Source organism: Artemia sp. Qi Xiang Cuo, chromosome 5 (assembly GCF_049724085.1).
Source record: "Artemia sp. Qi Xiang Cuo chromosome 5, ASM4972408v1, whole genome shotgun sequence".
NCBI classification, from domain to species: Eukaryota; Metazoa; Arthropoda; class Branchiopoda; order Anostraca; family Artemiidae; genus Artemia; species Artemia sp. Qi Xiang Cuo.
In genome coordinates, this window is record NC_142798.1 from 1,195,956 (window position 1) to 1,208,000 (window position 12,045).

The 12,045-nt window shown below is 35.1% G+C and overlaps 1 protein-coding gene across 1 annotated transcript in view; it reads left to right on the forward strand.

Annotated features, from left to right (window-relative positions):
- The window catches only part of LOC148951703 (CD109 antigen-like), a 172,140-nt gene that overhangs the window by 102,310 nt on the left and 57,785 nt on the right, over window positions 1–12,045 (forward strand). The window contains exons 10-13 of the mRNA XM_089089252.1: window positions 2,203–2,363; window positions 3,271–3,443; window positions 4,337–4,507; window positions 9,573–9,803. Of these exons, the coding sequence (XP_088945378.1) occupies window positions 2,203–2,363; window positions 3,271–3,443; window positions 4,337–4,507; window positions 9,573–9,803 (736 nt within the window). The remainder of the gene's footprint in view (window positions 1–2,202; window positions 2,364–3,270; window positions 3,444–4,336; window positions 4,508–9,572; window positions 9,804–12,045) is intronic.

Below are 12,045 nucleotides of genomic sequence, written 5' to 3' on the forward strand. Positions count from 1 at the left end.
TTAGACTCTACTATTAACTATCAATGCATTCAAAACATTCAGCAATCCATATGACTAAAATAATCAGCCTAATCAAATAGCCTAGGCTAGCCTACTTGTTCAAGAAAATTAGGAGAAACCTAATAAGTTAGGCCTATGCATGGTAACCTAACAAAGATCAATTTTATAGGTGGTATAATACAATAGTTCAGTAGTTAACAAAATAAAGTTAAGCTTCTTGGGAATAGCACCATCAGCGAGGGGAAAAACTCTACTTTGAGATTCAGATCCCTGTTTAAACTTATTCCACTTATATATATACAGAATAAGTAGAATGCCGTACGCTTTTTACTGACCTTTTCTGAGTTTAACTTTGCCCGAAGCATTGCACGGGGCACTGACCTGAGAGATTTAAGTCTCCTCTTGACGGTGGCGTCAGTTGAGACTACTTTCAATACTTCCTGCAAGGTTAAAGCACGTTTAAAATTCGAATTCGCCGCTCGACTCCAATTTTCAAAAGTTAAATCCGGAACGAAAAAATTGTTTCTACAGTGTAATAGCGCAAATCCAGAGGGAACTAGCAAAAACAGAGAATATTCGTGATCCTGTACATAAAAAAACAGTAGACTATCAGCCAAAATCGTTCAAAATCTCTTTATAATAAAAAATCCCGGTTTTTAGCAAAAATCCCGGTTTTTAGCAAAAAATCCCGGTTTTTATTAAATAAATCCCGAAAGTCCCGGACAAAAAAAAAATCCCGGACTGCAAAAAAAAATCCCGGAAAACCGGGATTAATCCCGGACGGTGGCAACGCTGAACTACCCAGAGTTGAAAAAATCCAACTTTTATCGGGCAACTGAGCAATTTTTGAGCAATTTTTTCAAAACAACAGCAACGATGGGAGAAACAAATGAAAAGGATTGAACTGAGAAGTTAATTATGGCTGTCCAGTTTAATAAAATTATTTATGAAAAGAAGGAAAAGGGACATAAAAATGCGGTTTTGGTCCTGAAAGCATGGGAGCAGGTGTCTAGAGCGACAGGATTACCAGGTGAGAACCATTAGCCTATGTCAGTGTGGGTCCACCTTTTTTTATTACTGCAGTTGCAAGAAAGGCATGTAATATGGCACAGTAAAGTCTTGGATTTTAACAGCAAGAAAAAATAGTGTTCAACTCACTGTATTTCTCTTCTTCTTTCGCCTTCTCACAGCAAGGGAAAGAAGTAAAACATCATTCTGATCCATTTCAACCACGCTTTTTTAATTTTGAATATTTTGCGGGTAAAAGTTGGACGACGTAAAAATCCCGTGTCAACAAAACGGCGACTAAAATTGCTCATCGATGCAATTGACGAATATTGCCTATCGAAGCAACTGCTTCTGTGTGAAACTAGAGTAAGGGTATTAAATTGAAACTTCCATGAAATTCTGATGTCGAATTAAATCAAAGGAACTATGTGCACCCAGACTGTCAAAAGGGCGAATGTAGAATATCAAAATAAATACTAAGAGTACTAAGCTGAAGCTTGCAGTGCGTGTCGACTAGGATGTTAGACTAAATCAAAAGACACTATGGGCTTCAAGCTTGTTAAAAGGGCATATTTGCAATTTATCAGGACCGGGTAAGGTAATTAAATTTAAACTTCCAGGTAATGTTGAGGATAATGCCTGAGTGTGTAAGAGTGTGGCAATATGACCTTTTTATGTTTTTTCCATTAATTTTTATTATGTCTAAACCAGTTAACTATCTCAGAATTTTCGCTGAATAGCGTTTGTACTTGGTGGGCCAGCATTGTTATTTATGGCATAAAATGGCAAAAAATGAAACTTTATCGTGAGATGATCACTTATGTTATTAAAGAGAGCACTGAAAAATTAAGCTTCGGTTCGATTAGTTTTTTTGCAATCATTTTTAGAATTAGTTTCTTAGTCTTTTATTCCTTCTAAAGACATCTTATTAATCTCATTAATATAAAAATAAAGATATGAATATCAATTCCTGCCTTATGCTTCGTTGTGTTTTTTGTTGTTTTTTCTTTGGTAAAAAATTACTGCGGTTTTGGCCAGTGTTTTTCAAGTTTTTTTGTAATACCCCCAGCCTGTTTTTATATAATGGATTATGCTCAAAATCGTTTCGAGTGATCTACATACGAGTTTTAATGACTCCCATTTTTAATTTAAATTTGTATTAAAAATCAATATTTGATATTTTTGATTCTTCAGCTTGGTTGACCGGCATATTAAAAGAGCAGTTGATGGCTTAGCAGCTGAGACGGTCCGATTTTTACCCTCTCGAAATCGAAGTCCAGATACAGGACGAACATTCTTAGAAAACAACATGATTATCATTACGAATGCCGAAGTTCACATAGAAAGAAATGCAGGTGAGTTTACTTTAATATATGGTGATTTTGTGTAGCACTAAAAAGGTCTTTGAACTGTAAAGATTAAAAGTGCTGAAAAAATGTGAAAGGTGAAAATCAAATTTAGAATTGAGCCATAAAATGAATACTTCCGAAAACCATTAGCAAGTTGGGAAGGGGGAGAGGTTTAAAATTCCAGAAATTACAACCGTTACACATCTCCCCAGCATATGCATAATTCCAAGACATTTGAATCCATGAGCGAGGGTTTTAATATAATAATTTCTATTTAAAGCAGTACTGCTGCTATTACTAACAGCTCACTGCGGCACAATGCTGCCTGAGGCCAACACAATTACATACGCTCCTACTTCATCTCAATCTATTCAAAGCACCCCTCTGTACACCCTCCCATGAAGTTCCCATTTCCCTTAAATATTTCCTTACGACAGACTCCCATGTTTGAGAATCGATCAGTCAGTTGGGTATCCAAAACAAACCGTAGGCAATTTCTCTGGAAAACATCTGGCAAATCATCCTCAGTCTTTCGTAGCACCCACACTTCAGAACCATGCTTGACCACCGTCATCACTGTAAATTCCAAAATTATGTTATTGGTTTTCAATCTTGTCTTCTTGAACGCATTGGCAAATACTATTTTCAATATTATTAGAAATTGTCAGATTTCATTATGAAGTGGGATTTACTCAAAATTCTTGGAGTAGATTGAGGCTAAAAAATCCTTTCAAGAATGACTAATTTATTAACGATAATAGAAAGTATTTCATATGGAAGTATAGATAATCCTGAAACGAAACAAAAGAATAGCTGAAAAGATATTTTTTTTTTATCCTTTGTTAGAAAAAGCATGTTTGATCTGAATTTGTAGGTTTTTTTTTTATATGCGTGACACTCCTTCTGTTTTTAGTTTACTGCTTCCATTTGGGCAAGGATGCATGTCTAACGGGTGGATGTTATGACAGAGAACGAAGATGTGATAGTATCCTTGACTGTGAAGATCAGACTGACGAAGAAGGCTGCTTTGACAAAGAAGATGAGGAGGATCGGCTGTTCAGAGTTCATCGACGAACTAAAGATTCCGTAAGTATTTTGTTATTGCAGCTACAAGAAATATATTCTGGCTGTTAACCTTTGACAGTCCCGGCCGTAAACAGTAAATTACAGTGAGTTGTCTAAGATGTGACTCTCTTAGCTCAATTATCACATACTAATCACTATATTAATCAACATACTAATCAAATATCCCATAATAATAGCTATCTTCATAATATAACAGTTTATCGGGTTTTGATAGCACCGTCTTAACTCATTGGTAACACACAAGACTGTCTTAACGCATGGCAGTAGCTCTTACGTTGAGCCGGTTCACTTCTTTTCCATGGGACAAAACTAGCCCGAAAGACATCCCTCTTTTTTTCAACATAATACCTTAAATTATGTACTTTTTTTCTAAGACCACACTGCCTTTCTTTGACGAACAAATAAAAGTTCAAATTGGGATGGGTTATTTTATTAGATAGTTAAAACAGATATAAATAATCTGGATATTTCTACCACTGGTGTATGTGGTCGAAATATCCCTTTTTTTATCTATTTTCACTGTCTAATAAAAGGAATTATTCCCATTTTAACTTGTATTTAGACGTCCCTCCATTCACTATTTAAATCCTTTATTTTTTCTTCAGTAATTTTTTTTTTTGGTTTCAATGTGTATTTGTTAGTATATTTCCATTTTCGACAATTACGATAACAAGTATGTCCCGTAACAAAGCATCTTTTCAACTTCAACATCCGTACTCTTTAAATCCGCCAAATTCTAAATTTGGATAATCTAGAGCTAATCATATTGTATCTTTTTTTTCTGGAAGTTTAATGCGTTGCAAAATGCAAAATAATAGCAATTACATTTCTTTGGAGAAGTTTTCAAAAATCAAGCAAGCAATATCGAAAATAAAATTTATATTTTTATAAAGGATCACTTCGACCCGAGGGATGGAGATTGGATCTGGCACGATATTCCCATGTCAGATGACGGTTTCGAGTTTCAGGACACGAAAGCCCCTCCTGTCAATGAAGTCTGGTATATCAGTGCATTTAGTATGCATCCAGAGCTCGGATTATCGATTGTGGAAAAATCGATACGAGTAAGTAGACAACGTTCATGCACCCCTAAACCATAATAATTCATTGAAGGACCATGTACATCTAAATAAAAATCCTCCCCCCCCCCCCGAACCTCTATTAGGTCTATTCTTGTTTAAAACCTACACATTTCTAAGATTTTTGTTTTTGTGTTTTAAAATTATAAATTTTTAGGGCAATTTTAAATAAACATTTAATTTGACAATGCTTTTTGTTTTTAAAAACTCAAAAATTAGTAATCAGTTGATTTCTAAAAACGACTATATTACACCATCAAAAGAAAGCTGCACCTTCTTAAGGTGCAGCCATGTCTATAGCCTATTTATGACCACATGTCTATAACCTGTTTTTGGCTGTTTTTCACCCACGTTCCTTTTTTAAATTTCACAACCACTACTATCAAAACAGCATAACTGCATATAGAGGTCTCTTCACTAAAAATTAAGTTCCAAAACATACCTAATCTAATGTTGATGTCTATAGCCTATTTATGATCACATGTCTATAAACTAATTTTTGCTGATTTTTCACCACGTTCCTTTTATAAATTTCACAACCACTTCTATCAAAACAACATAACTGCATATGGAGGTCTCTTCACTAAATATTAAGTTCCAAAACTTACCTAATTTAATGTTGATGTCTATAGCCTATTTATGACCACATGTCTATAACCTATTTTTGGCTGATTTTTCACCCACGTTCCTTTTTTAAATTTGCCAACCACTACTATCAAAACAGTGTAACTGCATATGGAGGTCTCTTCACTAAAGATTAAGTTCCAAAACATACCTAATCTAATGTTGATGTCTATAGCCTATTTATGATCACATGTCTATAAACTAATTTTTGCTGATTTTTCACCACGTTCCTTTTTTAAATTTCACAACCACTTCTATCAAAATAACATAACTGCATATGGAGGTCTCTTCACTAAAAATTAAGTTCCAAAACATACCTAATCTAATGTTGAAGCCTATTTATGACCACATGTCTATAACCTATTTTTGGATAATTTTTCACCCTCGTTCCTTTTTTAAATTTCCCAACCACTACTATCAAAACAGTATAACTGCATATGGAGGTCTCTTCACTAAAAATTAAGACCCAAAACGCACCTAATCTTTTAAGATACACATGGAGCATGGCTACACAAACTAAAATTGCATATTCAAACAATCAGCATTCATTTTCACTTTCATTGGTGCTTTAAAAAGTTTCATTAAAAAAGAAGCGTTTTGGAAACCAGCATGATACAGGGATTTTTTAATAGTTCTGCCCCCCCTTAGAACTTTTCGACTCTAGAGTATTTTACTGGCAATGGAAATACGTCTTTTGGTTAAGACAAAATGTAAGGTATCCCTTAGGTATTTATTGTTGACAAAATTGATCGTTGAAAAAATTTATAGTTGACAAAATTATACCATTGACAAATACGGTTGAAACGAGGTTAAATATGATTGAAAATGATTTTAGTTTTTATCAATTAGACCGGTAAAAGAAAGTCTACTCCGTGAAAGGGTTTGGTTTTGAGTATGGGGCTGATTATCTTAGAAAATCTCTGAAAACAATTGCATTTTTACAGCATCCTTTAAACAACCCCACGGGTGCTAAAATGTTGATTTTCAGAACGCATGAAAACGCAAGAGCGCTCGGCCATCTTTCGTTGACAGGAGCTGTCTTAAGTTTTAATGCTTGTCCTGTTATATGTGTCTGCTGTTATAACTTGCTCTTTGTTTTTTTCTTTTACACTCCTCTTTTTGCATTCTATGCTGATGAGTTAAATAAATTATATTTATTATCATTATTATTATTCATTACAATTAAACGGGACATTTTGGATTTTAAGCTTTAAATACAATATTTATAAAGCGTTACATACAATACATTGTTTACTTAGAAACCCTTGTCCACTTCCATCCTATCTCAGCCCCCTGTTTCCTCCTGTTGAAGAGTGGGGCTGATTATTTTAGAAAACTCTGAGAACAATTTCTTTTTTTACAGCGTTCTATAAACAAAGCAATATTATAGTAAGAGTGATTGTTGTTGGAAACTTCTTTTTGCATGCATAAGCATGTCTCCCGCTTTGACCATGAACTGAGGAGATGACTGAAATCGCAAAAAAAACTACCTCTGCGAAATCGCAGTCTCCCCTTTTGACTGTGAACTGAGGAAGTAACTAAAACCGCAAAAAAAAACTCATACTGCGAATTTCACAGAGGTGATGACAATGGAAATTTATTTCAGTGAAATAGCAGTCACAACAATACAAATGGGAGGGAGATAGCTCCCCTTCATTGATCCAGAAGCAAATATTTCGGGAGTTTTATAATACTATTTATATATCATCACTGACGCCTAAACGTTGTACCTGACATTTTCACATGTCTGAGGTAATTACCAAAAACTGTTTGCTAAGCTGTTTTCAACGGGAAGGTTAGCGGGGTAATGTAGAAGAGAGACATCGAAGAATGATTAAACATACGTTGCCCTGCTGATCAGTGGCGGTTCTGGCCTCTCTTGCTCTCAGGGCAAAATCTTAATGAGTGCCCCCCAACTCCTGTCTCTAAAAAAACAAATGCCAGGTCAAATTTTAATAAAATTTCATTTATTAAAAAATGATTTTTAATTTATTAATCAAACAATAAATTTTTTTTTTTTTTAATTTATTATTTAAATTATTTAATTATTTCGATTTAACTATTATATTTACAATTATTTTTCAAGTATTTCTTAAAATTTATTTTATTGGTTAATTAACAATTTATTATTTATGTTCAATTATTAATTGCATCCTCTACTTTATTGTAATAAAATAAAAAATTCTAAAATTACAAAATGATTACAACGGGAAAATTATTTGTTTCAAATTTTCCGTCCCTAGAATTTTTGCGCCATGAGCAAGTTGGTCCTCTCGTCCCTTCCCCTCCCGAAGAAAAATAACTTCTGCTGCTGATCCACCCTCTGAATGCAGATCAGCAAACGGTTTGTGGCAATTATTTCAAAAGTTTGAAAATGTCAGATACGACTTTTAAGCGTAACATGCGTGACAATATATGTATTCGGGCTATTATCCTTTTTACTGTCTTTTGAACGAAATCACGCGCTTCTTAACCATCTTGAAAAATTATATCGAACAGTTCGTGGTAACGAGCTGTAAGGAAGGAGCGACCCGGCTCAATAGTAACTGAAACTCTAAAAAACTGACTTTCGATACCAATAGATACATCAAAAGAATGACATTTTTATTTTGATTTCAAATATATAATTCTCATCAAGTTTAGTCTTACCCATCAAAAGTTACGTGCCTGAGAATACTTGCCTTATTTTCGGAAAAAGGAGGAAACACTCCCTAAAAGTCATAGGACCTTAATGAATATTATACCATCGTACTCAGCGTATCAGAGAACCCTACTATAGAAGTTTTGAGCTCCTATCTGCAAAAATGTGGAATTTTGTATTTTTTTTTGCCAGAAGAAACATCACGGATGTGTGTTTATTTGTTTGTTTGTTGGTTTTTTCCTCAGGGGTGATCGTATCGACCCAGTGGTCCTAAAATATCGCAGGAAGGCTCATTCGAACGGAAGTTAGAAGTTCTATTGCCCTCTTTGAGTGACCAAATAAATGGAGGACATCCAGGCCCCCTCCAACGCTCATTTTTTACCCAAAGTCACCCAATCAAAACTTTAAGATATCCATTTTGTCCAGCATGGTCGAAAAATACAATAGCTATGTCTTTGAGGATGACTGAATCCCCCACAGTCCACGGGGGAAGTTCTGCAAGTTATGAACTTTGCCCAATGTTTACCCATAGCATTGGTTATTGGGAAGTATACAGAAGTTTTCAGGGGGATTTTTTGTGGTAGTTAGGGGGTGGGTCGGGGATTGTGTGGGGGGGATGTTTTCAGGGGGATTTTTTGTGGTAGTTAGGAGGTGGGTCGGGGATTGTGTGGGGGGGATGTGGTAGTTAGGGGGTGCGATGGAAATTTTCATGGGGGAATGTTAATTCGGAAGTTACGTCAGATCAAAATTTCGAGAAAGCGATTTAGCAAAAAAAAAAGTGAAATTAATGTGCAAATTTCATTTTAATTATTCATATACGGTGAGCCAAAATCAAAGCTGCAATAATTCAGAAACGTTCAGACATTAAATAAAAAAAGGAAAAGGTGGGTCGGGGGTTACGTGGTAGGATCTTTCCCTGATGGAAATTTTCATGGGGGAAGGGATAGTGCTATGAAGGGGGCACGGGATTCCCCAGCATTACTTAAAAAAGATCACAAAATAAACTTTAAAAAAAAATCAACTGAAAGGAAGGAGCAACATCAAAACTTAAAATGAACAGAAATTATTACGTATATGATGGGGTTCACCTCCTAGTCATTACCTCGCTCTTTACGATAAGTTTTTTTTGAACTTTTATCAGAGCTGTTTATTCTAATTAATGACCTTTATGAATAATGGGTCATTCTTAAAGAATTTGAAATTTTTTTTAACTTTAGCGTAAACAGCGAGGTATTTACTAGGGGGCGAACCCCCTATATACGTAATAAAAATATACGTATATAGAAGTTCCTTGCGTAAGTTAATTCGTAAGTTACGTCTGATCAAAATTTCGAGAAAGCCCTTTAGGCAAAAAAAGTGAAATTAATAGACAAATTTTATTTTAATTATTCATATACGGTGAGCCAAAATCAAAGCTGCAATAATTCAGAAACGTTCAGAAATTAAATAAAAAAAAACAAGTTTTTTTAACTTAAAGTAAGGAGCGACATTAAAATTTAAAACGAACAGAAATTATTCCGTATATGAAAGGGTTTGTCCCCTCTTCGACGTCTCGCTCTTTACGCTAAGGTTTGACTCTGTCTCACAACTTTATTTTTTAAAACAATAAAAATCAACATCAAAAATCATAAAAAAATGGAATTTCTATGCTAAGTGGGCGGGGCTTTGAGTACCGTTGTTAGCTTTGCTTGTATTTGAATACCAGATATTCAACTTTTTTTTCTTTTCACTTTAGCGGGTAGGAATGCTTTCAAGTTTAATAAGTATTTTTGTTATTTTCCAAAGTTTCCTGTTGCTCGCCCGTTTTATGTGGTTCTGGAGTCAACCCCCGTGGTAAGACGAGGAGAAACTGTGACAGTCAAGGCGATTCTAGTAAACAATAAATTACCTGAAGCCAACCTTCTTCTTACCTTACCAGCATCCAAAGACTATGCTATGGTCGTTGTGGGCAAAGGAGGTGATGTCCAACGTTACAGCCCAGAGATTACGCATGGTCAGCATCAACATTTTGTATCAGTAAGTACACCACCTTGAATAGACAATAACATGAATTCCGTACAAATAACATATTTCAAATAACCTAAAAATTCAATTCAAATATTACATCCAAGGTCTTTTGGGTAGTGTCAATGTTGCACACCCGCACTGTTGTTTAGAAAAGTCTTTGAGTTTACTTTTCCAATTCCGTGAGACTCCATGAAAAGGTGCCCTTATTTTCTGTGAGACCCGCTTTCGGATTGATCACAAGGAAACACAGTAACAAATATTAGTAAACAAATAGTAAAGTTCAGGGTATCAGTTATAGAAGCATATGCCCCTGTAGAACCGACTGACGGAGATACTAGTAACTCAGATGAATTTTACTTACAGTTACAGGAGCAAATAGACAGGGTTCCAGGTAGAAATATGATGTTTTTACTAGGATATTTTAACGCCCAGGTCGGTATAAATAGGGATAGATAGTATCCTAGCCTAGGTAAATTTGGTGTAGGTAAAGAAAACAGTAATCGATACAGACTTTTGCAATTTTGTAGGTATAACAATCTAGTGATAACCAATACGGTGTTTAATCATAAAATGGCCCATAAGTTAACATGGTATTCACGTGGTGGGAATTTCTGAAGGGTAAGTACCTCCCGAGAAGTTATGATGTTGGTAGACTCCAGCAAGAGAATTTGAGAGAAAATTTTTAGGGACAGTTGAATACTAAAGTTCAGAGTTTAAAATTTGATAATGTGGAAGTCGGAATAATCTTAGAAAAACAATTTGTGGAGTTGCTGATGGTGTCTTAGGGAAGAAAGTCAGGACTGCAGCTAAGAATATTGGTGAAAAATCTTTATCAAACAGTTCGTGGTAACGAACTGTAAGTAAGGAGCGACCCGGCTCAATGGTAACCGAAACTCTAGAAAACGGGTTTTTGATACCAATAGATATATCAAAAGAATCAGATTTCAATGCTGATTTTAAATATGTAACTTTCATCAAGTTTAGTGCTACCCATCAAAAGTTACGTGCCTGAGAAAATTTGGCTGATTTTCAAAAAAAGGGAGAAAGACCCCCTAAAAGTTATAGAACCTTAATGAAAATCATACCATCATATTCGGCGTATCAGAGAACCCTATTGTAGAGGTTTCAAGCTCCTATCTACAAAAAAGTGGAATTTTACATTTTTTGCCAGAAGAAAGATCACGGATGCGTGTTTATTTGTTTGTTTGTTTTTTTTTTTTTTTTTTTCCAGGGATGATCGTATCAACCCAATGGTCCTAGAATATCGTTGGAGGGCTCATTTGAACAGAAAATAAAAGTTCTAGTGCCATTTTTAAGTGATAAAAAAAATGGAGGGTAACTAGACCTCCTCCCACGCTCATTTTTTTCCAAAGTCCCCCGATCAAAATTTTGAGATAGCCATTTTGTTCAGCATGGTCAAAAATATAATAAATATGTCTTTTAGGATGACTTAATCCCCGAAGTTCCCAGAGGGAGGGCTAAAAGTTATGAACTTTACCCAATGTTAACATATAGTATTGGTTATTGGGAAGTATACAGAAGTTTTCTGGAGGTTTTTTTTCTGTTTGTGGGTGGGAATGGTGGGTCGGTGGTTATGCTGGAGGATCTGTTCATGAAGGAAGTTTTCATGGGGGAAGGGACGTTGCCATGAAGGGGGCGCCGGACTTGCCAGCTTTATTTATTGGTTATTGGGAAGTATACAAATAATTTTCAGGAAGGATTTTTTCTGGAGGGGGGGGGGCTAGAGGAGAGGGTTAATCTGGAGAATATTTCCGTGGAGGATGTTTCTTTGGGGTAAGGGACATTTCTATGAAGGGGGCGCCGGATTTCCAAGCATTATTTAAAAAACGATCAGAAATTAAAAAAAAACAAGTTTTTTCAACTGAAATGTAAGAAGGAATATTAGAACTTAAAACGAACAGAAATTATATCATATGTGAGGGGGTTCTCCTCCAAGTCAAAACATCGCTCTTTACGCTACAGTTTTTTTTTTAGTGCTTTCAAAAGAGCTATCTATTCTAATTAAACGGCCTTGGTGTTTTAGTGGTTTGTTAATCAAATTTTTTTTTAAATTTTAACGTAAAGATCGTGGTATTGACTAAGGGGAGAACCCCCTCATATACGTAATAAAATATACTTAATAAAAAAAAAACAATAAAAAAACAAGCGATACGGCTCAATATTAATCGAAACTTTTAAAAACGGAATTTTGATGTCAATAAATGTATCAAAAGAATGTGTTTATAATGCT